General features: G+C 32.3%; 1 protein-coding gene across 1 annotated transcript in view; it reads right to left on the bottom strand.

The window, feature by feature from the left end:
• CACNA2D1 (calcium channel, voltage-dependent, alpha 2/delta subunit 1) overlaps positions 1–21,732 on the bottom strand; it is a 480,749-nt gene that overhangs the window by 7,992 nt on the left and 451,025 nt on the right. Inside the window, exons 26-38 of the mRNA XM_008568138.1 lie at positions 19,577–19,664; positions 18,340–18,402; positions 17,544–17,647; positions 16,555–16,641; positions 15,181–15,248; positions 14,742–14,780; positions 13,132–13,203; positions 11,574–11,726; positions 11,432–11,484; positions 9,693–9,748; positions 9,185–9,314; positions 6,943–7,052; positions 6,482–6,564 (exon numbers count right to left, since the gene is read on the bottom strand). Coding sequence (XP_008566360.1) covers positions 6,482–6,564; positions 6,943–7,052; positions 9,185–9,314; positions 9,693–9,748; positions 11,432–11,484; positions 11,574–11,726; positions 13,132–13,203; positions 14,742–14,780; positions 15,181–15,248; positions 16,555–16,641; positions 17,544–17,647; positions 18,340–18,402; positions 19,577–19,664 — 1,106 coding nt within the window. The remainder of the gene's footprint in view (positions 1–6,481; positions 6,565–6,942; positions 7,053–9,184; positions 9,315–9,692; positions 9,749–11,431; positions 11,485–11,573; positions 11,727–13,131; positions 13,204–14,741; positions 14,781–15,180; positions 15,249–16,554; positions 16,642–17,543; positions 17,648–18,339; positions 18,403–19,576; positions 19,665–21,732) is intronic.

Here is a 21,732-nt window from a genome sequence, read left to right as displayed (position 1 = left end):
CATTTTTAAAAAAAAAAAAAAAAAAAAAAAAAAACTGCCTCATCAGTTTCCTGATCATGGTTCCTCATGCGTTTTGCATGGTACAATCACATATAATAGGACATGATATTATTCTATGAAAGTAAATTATGAGATACATTCTAAAAACATTCTAAATCACAAATGCATAGATATGGGAGAAACCTCAGTGTTTTCTTACATATAGAGTCTAAAATCCTACTGAGAAATGACACCAGAAAAATTAGTCTGAATTTTCAAGATCATTGTAGAAGAAAATAACAATCGGTATCTTGTTTCAGTTTAACACATTAAAATAGAAAAAGAATGCAGCGACAATGTTTTTATCATATTGTAAAATAAATGTATATGAGGCTGATTTTACTAGACTTCCTCATAGGCAACCTCTCTCAAAAGACTCTAATAAAGATACCAACTGAGAATTCCTTATTTTTTTCCTTTTCCATTACTTATAAAAGAAAAAAAATGAAAGCACAGTTACATTCATATGGTTTTTGCCCCAAGGTTTACTTTATAAGACTGTGTATACTAATGGCTAAAATCTTTTCAGTATACTGTTGCTGAACAGGTATTTCTCAACCCTTACTCTGCCTTTCTTACCCCAACCAGAACCTGGGACAACTAATTGCACATAGTAGGAGCTTAATAATTTTTAATTTATTTAAGTAAACTTAGAAGTAAGTTTTCCCAAAGGAAAATGTTCGGATTATTTGGCTAAAAAGTTTTTGTTTTTGTTTTTTTCTTTTCTGAGTTATAGTCATTTAATTTCCTTCAAAAGGGAAATGACTGAAGACATACACCAAAAAATGGCTAACTTTAGAATTTAGGTAAGTCTGTACTAAAGTCCTCCCCAGCAGCCTCAAAGAAAATCTATATTTAAAGATTTTTAGGCAGGTGGATACTGCAAAATAACTCTTTTAATAGGAATAACATCCTTAACAAATAATTTGTTCTCCTACTTGGCACCTTAACACCCTTCCCACATTAACTCATGAGACAGGGAGTATATTTGTTCAACTCTTTAAGAGATGAATAAATAAATATATACAACACATTTATTTCTGCATATTCTTTTTTTACGTACCCAATAGCATTCTTTCATAAATTGGATTTGCATTAAATAATACATTTCTCAATGGATAGGTTATTGGCTTATTTTACTTTCATCTTTGATTAACAAATAAACTTCAGCTTGTTTTTTTTTGTTTTTTGTTTGTTCTTCTTTACCAGAAAATAAATCTTCATAAAAGCCCTAAAGTCTTATTTGGACACTTGTATTTTAAGGAAGTTGTCATGGTATGAAGTTTCATAATTATATACCAAATCTACATCCTTTTTGGACTCCACAGGGTGCAAGAACTCTAGCTTTAGACTGAGTTATTTTTTAAACAAATTAGCGATATGTCACCCTTTAGGAGACTTTAGAGATTACACTACCATTCCACCTTTCTGTGAGAAAAATTTAATCCACCACAAATCACTAGATATAGATAGACAGAGTCAGGCTAACACTGAATCTTAGACCTAAGCCTTTATTGTTCCTCAGTGGGGAGGACAACTCCCAACCAACCTCTCAGTATTTTTAAATATTATTTTATGTTTTTTCAACTTTTGTTTTTCCTTTTTGTCTTTTTTCATGACCGGTAATGGGATCGCAACCCTCGGTGTCGCGCCCGTACTGTGACCGGCAACGGAATCGCAACCCTCGGTGTCGCACCCGCACCGCGCTCAACCAGTGAGCGGACTGGTCTCTATATGGGATCCGAACCCTCGGCAGGAGTGCCGCCGCACTCCCAAGCGCCGCACTCTACCGAGTGTGCTACCGGGCCAGCCCAGTTTTTTCAACTTTTTATTGTTTCAGAAAAAATACTTTGAAATCATATCAACACTTAAATTACATTAGCTGGATTCACTGTTCCTTACTCATAGCTGTGTTTTTAAATATCTAACACGTCTTGTTAATGTATACACCATCTACATTGTCTTCTCAAGACTAATTAATTATTGTATATTCCTCAAGGATACAATAATAAATACCAAAGATTTTCAGATGTACTCTTTTCATCTTCCCCAAATTATTTCATTAAATGTATTGTATGTATAGTGATATTTGTTTATTTCCATGATAAGTTATTTATAATTATGGTAAAAATATATAAGGAAATTAAAAATTTTATTTTTTTTATTTTTTTGGGGGGGATAAAAAAATTTAAAAATGTATGGTTAACTACAGATTTTTAAGATAAAGGTAAAAGGAGTACTGGACTATTTTAAAGGGAGTTAACTTATTCAAAAGCAGTATTTATGCATTTTTGTGTCTAACTGATAACCTATAAATCTGCTCTAAAAATTCTGTTATTGAGAGAAGTAACTTTTGAATCAAAGATAAAAATATAGTGGGTTTTTATACTATGAATCACCTACAGAATAGAATATAGTAATTTGGTACCCTTATGCCCTAGTATACTCATTTCTATTATGACCACAAATAAACACAATTATAGAAACATACAATTTCATTATACTTTCTTATGTAAGTAGATGGCTACCTATGCACTTCTTTAAAAAATCAAAAAAATTATATTTCAAATAGCTGCCTATATATCAATTTTAAAAATATGTGCATGGAGAATGATTATTTAATTTTGTTGTTAAATCATAATTATTAAAATCGGCTAGGTTTCCTTTACTTGGAATCTTTTACCATGAAAACCATTATTTTATTATCCCAGAACAAATGTGGTTATTTTCTGAGACTCCCTCTGCTACCCCACTTTTTCCCCCCTCTGATGAGCTCACTCCATTCATAATAATGGCCACATCTCCATCTAGTGGTTTCCTGATCAATGAATACCTGGAGACTAGTGAAGAAAGAACACAACCAAATTTGCTCTAGTAATACCATCATGATGATTTCATGGCACCAGAAAAGAAACTGCAAAACGGTAAATGGAACACTGAACACAAATACATGCCACAAAACCTCTAATTAGTAGCATTGACCATAAAATTCAGAAATTTCTTAAGTTTAATCAATGGTAATTTTGACCTAGAAAATATAAGTAATATTAAATAAAATAACCTTAGAAATTAGAAGCACTTATACTAAAATATTTCATTAAGAATATCAATATTTTGGGACTATAAAGCTAAAAATGTTATTTAAAACAGATTTGTTTTAAAAAAAGAAAAAGAGTGGTTAACTCAGAAGTTCTTAAACTATGCTTGATAAAATTGGAATGGACCATTAACTTTATGTTAGCATCTTTTAAAAATAAATTGACATGACCAGCTCTAATAATTGTTGTTAGGTATTTTTTTCTCTTTTTTTTGATACAGGATTTTGCTATGTTGCCCAGACTGGAGTGCAGTGGCTATTCACAGGTATGATCAGCACAGGAGTTTTGACCTGCTTCATTTCACCCCTCCTTAGGCAACCTGGTGGTCCCCGCTCTGGGGAGGTTACCATATTGATGCTGAACTCAGTGTGGACACCCCGGTGTAGTGCACTACAGCCCAGAACTCCTGGGTTCAAGTGATCCTCCAGCTGAGCCTCCCTAGTAGCTAGGGCTGTTAGTGCATGCCTGGCTCCAGGTACTTCTATTTAATGAAAGTAAGATATCTTTATGTATGTATTTTTTTTCTCTACAATGACACAAAAACCTTGAGAAAATAATGATTTTTTAAATAAATATAAGAAACTGATATTTTCTGTTTAGAATTAGAAACTTAAGCACCATTTGAAATCAGCTATTTACAAAATAACATTAGTACTGGGATTTTAATAACCTGGTTTCAGGACATTTATTATTGTGAATTTAGGGACATGGACTATTTTCCAAAATTTCAGGGCACAAACAAAAACAAAGAAAAATTAGAGAAATTGACTGACCATCCACACCACATGAAAACTTGCAGTAAAATGAAGATAGGAGCTGACGTCATGGTACAGGCACGACTCGTTGTGCATATAAGTTGATCCTATTAATAACGGGCAAAGTAGCAAGTACAGGAAAAGGAAAGAAAACACAGAAAAGAAGACATACAAGATGAGATTTCATGCAATTTGCTGGCAGTTAGCAGTTAATGTGAGCCTCAATCCAGAGCAGATTCACGGGGACCATTGCAAAGAAGCATTACTGAAATACTCCACTGCTAAAGAAACATAACATATTATTAGCACACCATGCTACTGAGCAAGAGTTGTACTTTCACACACAACCCGACATATAATTTATAGGAACTTGATCTGTTAGAAATTTTTGTCTTAGTCAAGACTTTTTAATGCCTTGATCAAAAGCCTCCTAGGATGAGAATATTTTGAGTAATAGGGTTTTTATATCATCTTTCCAGTTCATCTGAGTGAATTTAATCTCAGTCTTTGAACTGCTGAATGTGGGTGACAAATAGTTGATGAGTGGAGTTTCCCTAATGAGTGACACTACCCTTGGGGCCCATATATGACGTTCTTCAGGGAATCAGTTGATATGGGCAAACCTCTTGAAGTTGCAGTAGATAGAATAACAAGTCCTCACGTGGATTTTACATGCCTTACTGGGCAAAACTGAAAACATACAACTTAGTTGCAATGTGGAATCACTTTCCCTATCAAGATGGATAATCAGTAGTACTCAGAGATAACTGGGATTTACTGGCTAACACATCTTGCATTTTTAGCTTTATTCCTTACCACTGATTTTATTCCTTTGTTTCATTTTTAGTTTATATAATTACATAATGTGTTTCTGTGAAAATGCCATATCCTTTCTGGGTCAAATGTGCTGTATGTATTTGAGTAGGCAAAACTATTTTAAATAAATAAAAACCTCTAAAAATGTACGTTAATCAACAAATGTTCTGACATGTTTCTAGAGTAAGGAATTCATGAGAAGATGCTTTACATTTGGATGCTCATTGGTGTATGCAAGCCACTAAGTACAAAGATGCACCTTGGAGAATCAGAGAATTGGGTAATATTATATTTAAAATAAAAAAAAAAATTATGGGGCCTTCATCTTAGAGAATAAGTTAGTTTCTTAATAATTAAAATAATTTTAAAAGCACAAAGCTGATTACATAAACAGTAAGTCAGACTAGTGTTTATAAACAGCTGAACTATATGAAAAGTAGTCATTTTTAGATAATACATTAATATGGTTTTTCATATTTTATCACATTAACCCTGTGTAATTGACCCAGTCTAATTTCAAACAATAAAAAAAGAAATTAGTATAATTAAGGGAAATAATACAAATCTAATATTTGATAGAATCAGAAATTGTAGAGGGTTAGAAATCTTGATTCTCATTGGATTTTTAGAATAGGGTTTTTAGGTAATACATGTATAGGTCAAAAGCCGTTGATTTAGGGGACAAAAGTCTACAGATAGGATGGCAAAAGCCCATCTAATCAATTATAATCACTGTTTACGGATGGGATTATGTACTTTGACTATTTAACATACTGACTGTTGTTAAAAGATGTTGAAAGAATTGCTATAGGGGAAAATGTGAAAAAATGTTTGCTAAAGGCAAGCTGTTTGTTGGTGGAAACTTTAGAGACAATTATAAGAATGTAACTTTTGCTTAAATCATTTGCGGAGAGGTTATACTTTGGGTTAGATAATGATCTCAGTTTGATCAATTTAGGTTTTCACAAATTGTACTTTGGAATGTCACCTTGTTAATTTAAATGATGTTACTAGTTTCTATTGTTTAAGCTATACTTAGGTGTAGATAACTTTTGTCACATTGCCTATGTCTTTGTGTCCTTTTGAAAAATGATTGAATCAATTGACTTTTCTTGTGAAACTTCCCTATCTTTACAACAAAAACAGAAGCTAACTTTGAATCAGGGCTGTACCCAGTTTTCTCCTAACAGAGGAGTTGCTGAGGTGCAGTCCCTTCGGGCTTCTCATTGCATTCATGTTGCTTTGAGTAATCTTTTTGTGTCTCCATTACACAGAGAGAAGTGTAACAGAAACTATGTAAAAAAGTTAAACTATGAAATAATAGGACAATAGCTGAATAACAGGTTTTTAAATACATTGAAGATTAAAGACTAATAAAAATAACTTTTATATCTTCAGGATGGAAATATAAACGAAGGAAGGCAACACATATACCATAAGTAACATTTAGTATAAGTTATTTATTAGAAAGTCTTTAAAATAATCAGATTTGTGCTTTGGATTATAAGTACATTGATTGGAATTGTGTTTGAAAGTACAATTTCTGGGGAAGGACAGAAAGAAGAAGCAACTGTTAAGTTTATGCTAACCATGAAAAGTATGAAATTAAAAAAAAAACCAAAAAACTACCTACCAGCAAGTACATCATGTTAATGAGAAAAACTATGATTAAGACATTATGCTTGAGTAAAAATTGCAATTTGTCTCCTTAAATTCTTGTGAACAATGACCTTCAATTTATAGCATTTTAATCTAGTAAAAGTGTCATCTTACCATGACATTGTTATCAAAGCAGACATCAGGCCCTTTCCGGTATCTGGGTTGTTTAACCATATCACAAGGATCCGGACCATCGGCTAAAGAGACTTGTTAAGGAATATAAAGTTACTTTTCTTCTCCACATAATTAAAAAAAAAAAAATACAATGCAATGTATTCATTTCCCAAAGCAAGCAAGAGATTCCTTTGCCATTACTCTCATCCAACATAATCAATTCAAGTACTTAGAAATTTACAGAACTAAATTGTGAGCTGTCCTTCTCCTGATGCATGTTTAGCATAATCAGTCTTGACATTCAAACCAAATTTGGGGTGAGGGATCCATTCTGCCTCTGCAGGGTGATCATAGCACACTCCTATTTCTTCTCTTTATGAGCCTAATCAGTGTGACAAGGTTAAAAATGAATTACTTCACCATGGCTTTCCATTCCAAACATCTTGGATGTCAAAGGATACAAGTCTGCTCCGCTTGAATAAGCAGTCGTGTGTCACAGGGACATGTCCCTTTGCTCTCCACCATTATGAATATTAAATTGGTGTTCATAAGCTTTTCTACATGAAAGATTCTACAAAATAAACATTAAAATAGCACAGAAAAAAACCAATACCTTTTGGGAAAAGAATGGAAATCTTTTCCATTCGAGGATACTTACATATTAAAATGAAAGACAAAATATGACATATTGAAACACAAAGCATTACCATCACAAATTGTACAAGAGAATGAGTTACCATATTTTTACTTATTAGCATGAACATATTACCTCTCTCAAATGGATACTAAAAAATTGCAATAGATGTTTTCAGTGTGACCTTTGTTTTTTTAAGTTCATTGCAAAATAAGCACTATTTAGTTGCTGTTGAAACTCACAGAAAAAAAATGTTTCATTTTACAAATTTAAAGAATTGTGTTATTTGTCACTGAAAATATGCCAAAGTTGCCTTATTTAAAGATAAGAAGGCTAGGAGCACAAAAATGGCTGAGCATCTTGTGTAAGCTAAGGGCAGAGTAAAGTCTAGATCAGTGCTGTTCAACAAACTTTCTGTGAAGATGGAAATGTTTTCTGTACCGTCTAATGTGGTAAACACTAACAATATGAGGCTACTAAGCACTTGGAATATGACTATTGTGACAGAGGCACAAAATTTTTATTTAATTTCAATTGAAATTTAAACAGCCACCTGTGGCTGGACTACTGCACTGGACAATGCAGATGTTGACAGAATCAAGGGCTTTAAATTCCATTCTCTTTTTGTCCCCATCTTAAGCTGCTTCTGACTTCTTTAGCAATCAACATACACATACAAATATATCACTAAAAGGGTAATTTCTTTATGATTATATATTTTTAAAAACAATGGAATTTATTTTTTTTTCCCTGTTAAACTTGGGACACAAGCATAAAGGAAATCAAAGGAAACCATCATTCAATTCAATGTCTGGATTTTATTTTTATCTTACCATTTAACTAAATTTTTAAAGCACACATTGCTGTTACTGGACATCAGTTAATGAAAGGCCGAAGGGTGTGAAACTCTCTCTGATGTATCCACTGAACACACTACAATTCCGTTTCCTGAAGTTGATGGCCTGATATGATAACCTCCCAACAAGATGGTCTGCTTTTTTTTCTGGGCTCATGCTTGACTCCCCTCCTTTCCTCTCCTCTTTACACCCTCTACCTCCTTCTTGAACATAGAGATTTGCTAAAGTCAGTCATAAAACATACTGATCGTGTCTATTAAAAATTCATGATAGTTTCCCCTTCTAGACCCATCTTCAAATTTTTTTTTAACTGTTAGGGAATTTACTTTTCTGAATTCCTTAGTAACTATTCCAGCACTTTCACTATCTCAGATTACCTCACCTCCTCATATTTCCTCTTCTCTCTCTTAACATTTCTTTCAGATTAACCTGCCCACCATCTCTAAAAATAGTTTCCAACTCTGCTTTGTAAACTGTGACTTGCTGTTCTGTTCTCAGGGATTCTGTGGCATGCATTAACACTTTCCTCTCAAAACTTCAAAAATTCCAATCTTGCCTATCTCCATTATCCCATTACAATCAAATTAAATACTCTATCTCTTCCAAAAAGTTTTAAAGATTTTTTTATGGATATGTCTAGCATAACCATGACCTTAGGAAATTATATTTTCTCCCAGCTCCTTCAGTTTCACGTCAAACATAACATTCAATTCTCCATATCAAAGAAGTCTAGAAGTAAAAACAGACAAAAATCCAACCCAGAATAATATCTTTCTATAAATCTTTTTAGTTACCATATATAAAAATAAATCATATTTGGCTTAGAATTATTAATATAATTCATCTTAATTATATTGGAATATAATTCAGCAACTCTTTATACTAGAAGGTTTTTAATATGGGTTCTTTTAGACAAAAAATACATTAAAATATAATTGAATTATTCCATGTTCTTCCCAGTAAGAAGCAACAATTATCTTGATCATATAATTATACTTGAAGGAATTGCAAGTGATCAAAGCTAGAATTAACTTTAAAAATTGTAAATTTTAAAAGCTTACAGGGAAAATGAAGAACTCTGACACTTAACAACTTAAAACAGTTACTCATATGTGTCTCTGACTCCAACAATCTCTATTTTCTGTAACGCTTATAAAAGTGAATACAATTTCTTAATGAAATAGGACTACTCTAGAAGTAAAGAAACATTACCTGGAACAGTTTCCACAGTCTAATACACCACTGAATGATTTACTATCATTATCGAAGAAGTACTGGGTTTGTTCAGTAATGCAGCTCTGCTTTGACAGGGAGGCTGTAAAGTCATCATCCTCCATCTCAACTGTGGGGGGTAAAAACAAAGATCACCATCACAAGGGGACACTGTAGACAGTCCCCCGGAGTCTTTATTTCTCTCCAAGCAAAATAAATGTATAAGGCCAGAGGCCTTGATATTTATTGCTGTGCCCTATCATGGCAGCCCCTAACAGGTCCCAGATAAAATCAATAGAATAAATTAAACCAATGTGACGTAGGAAAATTTATAAAACATTAGGAAAGGTTTGACCAAAAATATTCAACCTATAAAAGTGTCAGATGGATGATCTCTTTCTCTCTTACACACCACACGCACTCACACTTTCTCTTTCAGTTTGTGGAACTCAGCACATCCAAAAATTTTAATTATTAGGACAAGGACAATATCTGAGCATTTACATACCTGCCTCAAGGATTTGTGGAAAGGTCAAACTCAAGAGAAACTGCTGTAGAATAGACCTGCATTTAAAAAATGAATAATTGTATACTTTATAAATTTTGTAATAAAAACCTGAGTATTTTCACATCTACACATATCGATAAATCCATATTTCCTTTTTATCTTTCTGGAAAAAATTGAGAGTTTGTTCATAAAAGTTTAGAAGCATTTTATGTAAGTATTCTTAAATTATATACAACACAGTAACTTTTTTATCTTTAAAAAAGTCATGAAGTCAAATGTGTTCAGATCTTGTTCAGGACCAAATGAGGGATATATTATGTGTGAAGAGGACTACTGTGCATGTTATTATTCAGAAGTGGCTACTATGACAGAGAATGTCAATATTTCAGTGCATAGGTTTTTACAATCAGAATTTTCTCCTTATTTTAGTTTTTAAAACTCAGTGGTGAAAAAAAAAACAACCAAAAACAAGCAAACAATCAAAAATGACCTTTTTTTAATCACACAGGTTTGGAATTGTGAACAATTTACAGTGTACAATATATTTATATATGTAGTGTGAAATTCATGAAATAAAATATACATATTATATAGAGAGCAAATGACACATTTCAGTTTTTAATAAGTGACAATTGAGCCAAATATTAGTAAAGAATCATCTAAAACTAAATTTAGTTAAAAAAAAAAGGGGGGGGGGGGGTAGGAATATTTTGGCCAGAAAACAAGATAAAAACAACAAAGTATTTCTGGATCACTGAGAGATTTACTTTGCGAACTACTGAAATTAATATATAAATATCATTGACACACCAGAAAATACCATTTTTTAGAAAGGATTTTTTATCTAAAATCTTAATTTTAATAAAAATATAATCACTTAATTTTAGCTGGGAAAACCTCACCATCAAATGAATGTTATAGATTCATCCACATAAAATAGGGCTGGGGACAATACAGTAGGATGATATAAAAAATATATTGTATATATACATATAATAGGGAGGGAGAGAGATAATGGATCCCAGAAACAATAGGAGGTTTAGTTATTTGACTAACCCGGAGTAAACAATGACAAATTTTATCTTTCAGACTTTCCATAGTGCCACAGTAAATACTTTAAGTGTCTTATTTTCATAGGTGGAAGGTCATATGTGAGGGGTGAGGGAGGTAGAGAGGGTGAGATCAGCGAAAAGAAAGAATTGGATCCATTTCAGCAACAGAACGCCTCTAAAACTATGCAAGTCCTTGTATTAATAGTAAAGAGGTAGAAAGTTAAGTCATCATGTCAAAACCCCCCCCCCCAAAAAAAAAAAACCCCGTGGACCTCTAATTTACATATTAAGGCCAATAAATACTAATTTTTTATAGGTCAGTACATACAAAGTTTAAGGAACTTTTTATATTTATATATATATTTTAAGGAACTTTATATATTTATAATATAATATGAAGAAAAAATACAAATGAGAAGAGTTTCAACAGATCCATAAACAAAGGAAGCCTCTAAAGAGTCTGAAGTTTGCATGAGTATAACATTGCTTTCATATGAAAACTCAAATAACTGCAAGTTTTATAGGGACTGTTTAAGAAAAACTATTTGTAAATATTACCAATATGTGCCATAGGAAATGAAAATAAGTAATAATAACAATTTACATGTCACAAAATTTGTATTTTCATCAGCTGCTATTTCACAACACCATTCTCTCATTACCAATAAAACCAAAATTTTGACTTACCAGGCAGCAGCAGTGGCCCACCATCCAATCTGTAATATGTCTGCTATTGATGGCTATAAAACATAATACAAAAAGTCATTACATCAGTCAGTGCTTGAGTGTCCCTCTGAGAGGGATTGATTTGACCATGCATATTACTGACCACATATGCTGAGCGGTGTCCTGCTCCTTGTTTTGGTGCAGATCCGGGCTCACACACTGACTGATAATCATAAGATTTGTTAAAAGCATATACTGATATATTAACCAGGTGTCTCATCAAGCTTGGATCAATCTCTCCAAAAAATCTTCCAATCTGGCAAAGAAATAATAATAAAGTTTCAAATGTAACACAACTATGAGCACCTGAACCAGTACAATAAAAATAATATGAAGAAACTGTGAACTCAGGCATCTCGAGTTTAAAAACAAAAGCAAATGAGAATAGCACTGTGAAAGAACTAAAAGATTAGGTGTTCTCATTACCTAGTGGCTCTGTGTGATATTTAATTTGTGGAAGAAATGGACAGAGATTACTAAGCATTAAGGTCACAATCAAATGCCTCCCGGTAAGTTAGAATGGGGTTGAAGGTGGGGAATGGGCAGACATAGGTCAAAGGGTACAGAGTTGCAGTTATGTATGAATAAGTCTAGAGATGTACAACAGAGGACTATACTTAGTAATATTGTATTTTTTACTGGAAATTTGCTAGAAAAGTGCATTTTAGATGCTCTTACCACACAAAAAGTAACTATGTGAGATGGCAGATATGTTTGTTGGCTTGACTGTAGTAATCACTTAACCATGTATATAAAAATATCTTGTTGTACACCTTAAATATATACAATGAAAAAAAAACCCAAAAACCAAATGCCTCCTAGGGAAAGTGAACAGTAGCATAAATAGGAGTGGGTTGGACTAGAAAAAGAAAAGGAATTTGTAGGGACTATGATGAATTGGAGCAAGTCCCATATAAGTGAGCAATCACTAACTAATCAGCTTCAGCCCACAGACATTGTCATTCAGGAAAACACTCCAGTTCCGAGAGAGTATTGGCAGCTAATTCAAATTTTTGTAAAATCCTGTGTGAACCAAATAGCCTATGTGCTGCCAATTTGCAAATTTGGGACTAGAAACTGCATCAGTTTCAACCAGCCATATATATTAAGTTAGACATTATCAACTGGTAAATACTCATATGTGGAAAATTTTGAAAATTTCTGAAAGATTAAAAATAAGTCCATATCACGGGCCGGCCCGGTGGCGAGTGCGCCACTTGGGAGCGCGGCGGCGCTCCCGCCGAGGGTTCGGATCCCACATACAGACTGGTTCCCGCTCACTGGCTGAGCGAGGTGCGGGCGCAGCACCAAGGGTTGCGATCCCGTTGCCGGTCCCAGTCCGGTACGGGCCCGACACTGAGGGTTGTGATCCGTTGCCGGACACGAAAAAAGACAAAAAGGAAAAAAAAAAAAAAATAAGTCCATATCATGTTAAAATCCTTAACCATAGTTTTAATGGTAACTTTTAGTACCAAAAAGTAAAATCAACTAACACACATAAAGAAAAACTAGATTTAGCATTTCTTAATGGTTTACATTATATTAAGCCTTTTAAAATTGATTTTATGACAAAACAATTCTTCGATTTCTATAATGTTTGAGGGGGTTTTGTAATGTTGATCAGGAAAACAGACTTTGGAAACCCTACTTCAGGTACATACCTGATTAGTATAATCATCATGATTTGCCATCAAAAGAAATCCACCATCATCTAGAATCACACAATCCATTACCTATCAAAATAAAAATAACAGTTAATACATTTTTAGGAAGGTTAGAAGGTTGTGTTATCATTATCCATTGTAATGTAAATGAGTACAAAATAAAAAGAGAAAAATTCAAATGACTTAACTTCTCTTGAACATATGAGGGGTCTTCAAAAAGTTCATGGAAGGATTCGTATTATCTTCTATTTTTCCATGAACTTTTTGAAGTACCCTCATATATGCTCAGGAAATTCCCATGAAATAAAGGGCATGCAGAGTCATATCAAACCACTAGGGGTTGATAATCCATGACCAACCATCCCGTTAACACTGTCAACTTCGTCTAAACAAATCGTATGAACAAATCGGAAATAACCTTTTTACCACTTCAAGTGGTAAATGATCCTGGAACTTGGATATTTAATAATGTATAATTATTTCATTATTTTAAACACATACTTATGATTTTGACAAAAAGACATGTTTAAAAATGGCATTTTACTTACCATGCTTCACAAACTTAAAAAAAAAAAAGCAAGCAGCATAAGACAGTTTACAACTATTTTATATTTCAATATTAAAAATGTTTTGTTGGATAATTGGAGATTCAAAAGCAGAAAGCAAAACACAAAATGTCCATGGCTGAGAAAAAAAAAAAGTTTCATTCATCCTGAAATGTAGGATAAATTCCCACCCAGTTTAAATCATGTTTAAATGTATCCAAAATGATATATTTTTAAGAAATAACAATGTTTTGAATCATGATTTTTTCAAGTTGGGGACACAACGTATTTTCCTAATGTAGAAACAGCTTGCTAAAACCTTTGCTTGAAAAATGGCTACTATATAGTCTATGTAAAATGGATAAGCTATAAAAATAATTAAAATTATTGGCTTATAATTTCTCAAGAATAGGAGTAATATGAACCCCCTGCTTCCCTTGGAAATATACAGACATAAAAGTACTAGAAGAAAAGAGTAGAGGTCATCATTCATATTCAATTCTTGGAATAATTTGTAGTATCATTCTTAGAGAATCTTCATCTTTGGAACAAAAAGTTCACATTTCCCTCTTTAATTTCTCAAACAGAAATGGAAGTAACACAAAATAACGTATAATAAATTATATAACTCCATGGTTTCATTCAAAAATTTTTCGCATCACTATACTGTATGAACAAGCTCAGAGAAAATACAAAAGATGAGAAAGACTGCATTGATAACCAAAAATAATGCTTTGCCTAGAAACTTCCTATTCAGAAATAGAGCTAAAGACAAATATATACAAAAGAATCTAACACTGAAGAGAATACCATCCATATTGACATGACTTTTTTTTAACCTTCCTATAATGTACGAATATTTAAAAAAAAAAAGAAGCATTTAAAGTTAGGAATTAAAAGCATATAAAATCATATTAAAATCATTTACCATTCAATTTCCACAGAATCTTTTCTTTAGCATTTGATTAAAAATTCTTGCATCTTTTTTATCATTAAAGTCTTAGCAAGAGTAACACAAGATAATATTGTAGTAAAGAAATTTGTTTTAAAGAGTTTTCTTACATCACTGTTTCTTTTGCAGTCACAAACTGGACCAGCACACTGAAAGACAGAAATATAATTATCGCCTCACTTTTTTTAAAAGTTGAATTTTAATTACATAATATTATTACCATGTTATAATTAAAAATTTTGGAATAAATTATATAAAAAATAACATTAAATAATCTAGTTCATAAGAAAAAAGAAAAGTTTTATCTTAAAATTAGAAAATATTAATCAATAGATAACTAACATTTCAATTTAAAACCTTCAAATATTTTTCTTCTTATTATTGTCTAATTTAACAAAATAATCATTGAAAAATAATTCATAATTCTGCTTCAATGTAGTGGTACTATAAATTTATTTTGCCACTGTATAAGAGCCTTATTCTTTTTTTTTCTTATTTGAATTTTGAGGATATTAAGTATAGCATAAGACTTTTTAAAAATTATCTTACCGGATCTCTGATTGAGGTTTTGGTGAAATTCTCTATCCAGGAATTTACATCAATTTTAATTCCAACAACTGAAAAATTAATTTGAATTAATTTAAAGGCATAATTAGCTGTACCACAATCTTTGCTTTATGACAGTTTAGCTATTTTATACAATAACAAATAAATGTTGAGTATAATGTTTATTACAGACATATTTCTTGGGGTCTTCATTAAGAAGTAATGCTAATAGCTCTTAAACTATTACATAAACTGTAATTTATATTCACAAAACAATTTATTCATTAACCACAACTTGGCCAATTAACTAATAATACAGTAAGCTAAAAAAAAAACCCCAATAATGTCAAGAATAGCCTCATAAATTTGAGGTCACTCAAGTGGTGTATATTAAGAGCCTCTGTAACCTCACCAGTGCAGGTGGTAGGTGCTTAAGAAATATTTGTTGAATGGATGATGGTTAGATGAATGGATGAGTAAGTAGGTGAGTTGGGAGAAGAGTGGGCGAATGAATGAGCAGCTGAGAGAGTAACTGATTAAGTAAATGACCGTTTGAGTGAATGAAGGACTTGAGGAATGCGTCAGTGAGTGGTGAATGAGTTCGTGAGTGAGGGATGGAGGAAATCCATGTATTAGAACCACTGATGGGTTAAAACTGCCCTCAGGAGCAGGAAGGCAATCTCCCTAAAATACTCTTTCCAAACTTCAAACAATATTGGATCACACAACCAAAAAAACCTACGTAGTTTTTACTTTATTGTATTCACCCACTCCAGCCCACTTGCAACTCTCACTGATGAGCAAACTCTCACTGTTTGCTTGCTTGATTTTATCAAAAAGTTGTTTTTCCATATATTTTATTGCAACCGTTTAATAAATCCCTACCTAACTCTTTTTACAGACATATAGTAGCCCATAGTATAGGTATGTATGTCATAATTTAACTTCTCCTCCAGTGATGGAAACTTAACTTTTCATGCTTAAATTAGTACAGATATGTACATCTTTGGCCATACACCTTTGTATGTATTTGAAAGTAGGAGGACAGACTTCTAGAAGTGTATTCCTAGAGCAATCCAAAATTTAAAATTTTGCATTTAAAATTTGGATATATTACACTTAATTGATTCCATAAATTTGTGTCAACAGTGTATAAACATACTCACTACTCTGAAAATTCAACTCTATACAGTAGTATCAATTTCATTTTGTTCCCAATTTTATGGTAACTAATTGTATTTTATTTTTTAAATTTGCATGTCTTTGACTTTTTGTTTGAGGCTTTCTGATGACCTTCCTGATAAACATTGCCAGTTTATAATACGTATTGGGTCACGTTTAATTTTAGTCATTTTTATGTGTATAACGTGTGCTCACCTGCAGGTTTAAGAAGTTTTCCTTGGATATATATTTCTACAGCTTTGCTAACCATAATGCCTGATTCATAGGCACCAGGGCCACTTTCTAAAAAGAAGAGAAAACAGACCTATCAAGATAAATCAAATAATACTAAATTGAATTTCTTTCAATAAATGCAGATGGACAGTGTTTGCTTAAAAATCTAGCATCTATAAGCTATAAAAAGACATGTGGTCTCTTCCTCTAATCTTCTTTCTTTACATACCAAGCTAATTGGAATGCCCATAAATTGGTTTGAATTCATTAATTTGAGGATATAAATGACTTGGCTCAGTTGCATCTTCTTCCATAATATAACAGACGCACACCAAATCTCTACTTCATGACATTTGCTAAAATACTGGGGAAGCTGCTGAAGTGAAGCGGAAAAACTGATCTTCAGTGCATAAAATTACTCTTGCCTTTCATAAGGTATGTCCCTGCACAAAACTCTGGTATTCTCTAAACTTCAGTGTCCTTATTTGTGAAAATGAGGAGTAAATAATACCTATGCCCGGAGATGAGTGATTAAATTAGAAAGTTTTTGGAAAAAAGCCCAATAAAATATTTTTAAAGATGGGCTTTATTATTATAAATATTATGTAGCTAATGCCAATAAACTATCATTAGTCAATTTACTCCAATTTAATTCATTAAACATTCTTTAATATATTTTTTCTGTTGTGATATGAGGCATTATCTATGTGTGTTTCCATTTATTATGCATGCTAGCTAGATATGCTACCTCTTCATTATTGGATGACTGCTTGCTGCGTATCTATTTTACCTCTTCAACTAACTGGATTTTTCATTTCTAGTTTTCTAATACCTTGCATGTATTATGTACTTAATAATGACTATTTTGAGGAGTTAACATAAAATATATTGATTTGGGGAAAGGCAGGTAGTAGCAATAATTTGTCTTTAAAACAGGAATTGAGAAAGCCAAACTCCAAAGCAGTACTTACTGTTGAAGTAGGGAGCAGTGAACACATAGTTATCATTATCTAGGCTTCTTTTATAGAAGCTGTCCTCATATGTCTCTGGGTTTTCTTGCCAATTTTCTCCAGCCCTATGGAGGAAATGGCTCATCATATGTATTCTTTAATCTACCTGATAACCTACTTTTCCTTTTGTGGACATGCTGAGCTTTACAGATATGTCTGCATCTAAGGTATGTCTAAGGAAGCTAGTGGTAATTGATAGAGTAACTGATACTCATTACTAAGCAATACATCAGCATAATGTTATATTAAAAATCAGAATAAGCTGACTCCTAGTTTTACTCTGCTGTTTACCAATCAAGTAATTACAGACAATTCAGTTAATGGTCAATTAATAGCAATAAGCCTTAGTGACTACTCAGGCCACTTCATAACTGTTCTGAAGATAAATAGAGATAAGATGCATCAAAGAACAAAGAAAACAATGAAGTGCTACACAAATATTGCTAATGGTTTATAATCATTGTTTATTTAAGTAGGTTAGCTTATTTTTCCAAGGGGAAAAATCTCTTTAACATCTCTCAAATTTTGAAATAAAGATATACGACAAGCAATAATATCATTGAAGAAGTCTGTTAATATCATTTTTCAAAGACATGGAGTATTTTAATAAAGCAAATCCTTTAAATGGTGACTCCAATTTAATCTACTAAATAATGGTAAGTTTCTCTGAAGAATGGCTTCCTTATACAGTAATGTACAGATCCTTAGTACAGTCTTTTGTAACGTGCTTGTTTTTACAGATGTTATTTGAACTTACTCTTTGGGATAAACTCTGGTAATCCCACCATCAGTCACAACGAACCGTGCTTTCACTCCCTTGCTGGAACAGAAGACGAAAGAAGAAAATTTCTTATTGAACTTATTCTAAGATACTAAGTTAGGTGTTGGTGATGCAAAGAGAAATAAAACAAGTTCCTAAAATAAAGGAAGCCAAGGTAAATATATCAATAGATGCAAAATTGTGTTTTAATAATTGAAATAAATACGTAAAAAGGTTTGGAGCCCCGTACTGGCCAGACGCTGGTTAGCCCGGTTAGAGCATGATCACAGCAAGGTTCGGGGTTGGATCCAGCCATTAAAGCAAAACAAAACAAAACCTTAAAAGGAGGATGCATCTTATAGGAAATAATGATAGGATAGAGCAGCATTTTCAAGATAGGATAGGAGTTAATAGGGATGGCAGAGAAACCAGAAAGATATCACGTGTAGTGTGAAAAGTTTGTACACATATGAGGGAAAGCTAGAGAGGAGTGCTGGTGGTGTTTGGTGTAATAAAAGCATAAGGCAAAAGGAGAGAAACAGTAGGAAGTCAGATTTTAAGCAAAAGCTTCTTAAGAATGGTCAGCTCGTGAATGATTTTGAAATTTGTGCTACAGAGCTTCACCTTTATCTTGAAATTTGAACTGCATTTTAGAAGTGTGATTCTGTCAACTGTGAGTTATATGGAGAACAGACCGAGAGCTGTGGATGGAAGAATGGAAAGCACTAAAGGCAAATAAGTCAGTTGCTGTATTTTTTTAGTAATGGGATTTTAGGACCCTGATTATGAAGAAGAGAAGGACACTTTGTTAGGAGAAATATTTAGCACTTAGTGATTGACTAGAAGTGGAGTGGAGAAGAGATTGTAAATGAGAATCATACTCAGATGTCTCAGTTTCTTGACTGGATGTATGGTAGTGCTATTCGAAAGCCAACTAAACATACACTAGGAATCCTATTTTACCATAAACATGCCTATTTAATTTGGTTTATTCACACTGAAGTGTATACACATGAAAAGCTGAGTAATGGTAGACATTAGTACTGAAATATACCCACAACTGAAAATGCAAGTTGTCAACAAATACAAGATGATTTTCTTGAAAAATTATTAGATATAAATAATAAACAGTAAACTTTAAATTTATGAGGCCCATTATCCAAAAATTTCCCAGGGAGAAGCTAAATTAAAGTGCAGGATGTCTATTTTTTTATTAATAAGAACCAATACTTACATGTTTTTCTGCTTACTCCAGTAATTTTGGACAAGTTCATTTGTAAAGCCTGCATCCAGCAAGACTCTGTTAATTAAATCCGTATTACCTAACACAGAAAAAGAATATCCTCAATCACACCCACATAGTTTTTAAATTAGGATAATAATGAAACAAATATATTTTCTATTTCCAAAAGCAATTTAGAGTAGATGATATTTCTATGAATTTAAAAATATATTCCACATTCATTTTCTTTGTGTTTTCTATATTGTTCATCTTGCCTCACATTTTTCAGGATATGCATGGAGTCAACAGTGGAAAAGCCAATTCTAAATAAAGCAAATTATTTCGTGAACTTTATCAAAAAGATACCTGAAATATGCCATGTTAAGAAACAATGACAAAATAGTCTTTGTTTTCTGTTTTTGTTTCTGTAGGTTAGTGTATGGTGATTCTAAACCAACATAATTTCATGGACAATTTTTATATATATACTTTTTATATACATATATGTAATTGTGTTTCACAAGATTGTTATCTCTCAAATTGTCAAGTAAAAACATTAGACAAATGGTTATGGTCTACTTTTACTTTCATTTTTTATAAGTAAAAATATTCTAATTCTTCTTCATACCATATATCAGAACATAGGATAATTTTTGAATAAATTTGACCTTATGAAGAATTCAATATAATGCTTTTTGGGGGTGGCTGTCAAGGAATGGAATACCTATTACAGACCAGCATTATTCCAAGACTGGCTTTTGGAATCTATCGGTATTGGTTAAAGAGAACAGGCTTCAGGTTGTTATTTGTGGAATAACTGAGAAACATATTAGTCCAAGTTCAAAGGTAATGGGATAGATGATGAAGACCAAAAGACAATTAATACACATTCCGAAACAAAAACCACCACTGCCTTCTTTCCTTTCTCCTGGCTCCTTTGCTCTAAGCCCATGAAGCTCTGAAAAAATGTACAGGTGCCCTCTGAAATTTCACATTTATAATAAAATCTCATTGTATTCAGATAAGAAATATATGGTCTTAACAAATATCTATTACTGCAAGAGGTGGAAGTGGAATAGGCTGGAAACATTTTAATTAGTTTCAATTATTTTAATATATCTTTCACCCATGATTAAAGATCAATTTAATCCATACCTTAGACTACATTTCAATTTATTCTAGGAACCATCTTTTTTGCTACATTATTTTAGAAACTGAATTACTTTAAAAATAGTCCATTTGGAAAGAAAAATGATAGATTTTAATACATCCTTATAGCTAAAATGAAATAAGAGACTATTATTCAAATTTGTGATATAACTTGAGGTTACAAGTAATTTTATAATTTCATTCATATTTTCATTATGCTCCAAGCCTAAAATGTGTCTTGAAATATGTGTCCTGCAGGTGGTTACATACAACAGATAAACAGATTGTTTGTTAGTGTTAACTCCTACCATTTTACAAACACACAATATCTCATAAATATTAATAAGGGGCATGTGAAAAAGACAACCACTCTCTATCGTAAACATTTAGGTAAGGTAATAAACATTAGGTGAGAATTACAATTTTGCTAATGACTTAATAACTTTTACAATGCAAAATAAACTTGACTGCACCCTTTCAGAAAAACTATTTAGATCACAGATTTCAATCACTGGTATCTATTTTTCATGTTAGTTTTACATATTATTTGATAATATAATATAAAAATATGATGAATATATATAATATGTAAAACTGTCACAGGAAAATAGAAATAATTTTATAGGTATTAGCTCTTTACTTAAAAATTCTATAAATTCTTAACTCCTCACATGGTTATATGATCACCTCAAACCTTTCCCACTGGATTATAGGGAAAGTAGATAAAAGGTGAGGTGAAATGAAAAAAGACTGAAGAACTGACAACAGTATGGATTATACTGAAAGGGTTTTGTTTAAACATATTTATACTTCTCTATAGGAACTAGAGGCAGTGAAAAAAAAGAATGATTCCAATTTTCATGGTGTTCTAAAGAGTATGTATGTTAATAAAAACATCTATGATAAACATCTTTGCAAGGCATATGAGTGCTACAAATTTTGGTATCCATTTAAGGGAATATTCAACAATCTTATTTCAGTATCGATAGCAAATAAACCATGACATAAAATAACACTTG

Source organism: Galeopterus variegatus, unplaced genomic scaffold (assembly GCF_000696425.1).
Source record: "Galeopterus variegatus unplaced genomic scaffold, G_variegatus-3.0.2 Scaffold0, whole genome shotgun sequence".
Lineage (NCBI taxonomy): Eukaryota > Metazoa > Chordata > Mammalia > Dermoptera > Cynocephalidae > Galeopterus > Galeopterus variegatus.
The sequence above is the reverse complement of the archived record's forward strand: the minus strand, read 5'-3'. Positions and strand labels throughout refer to the sequence as shown.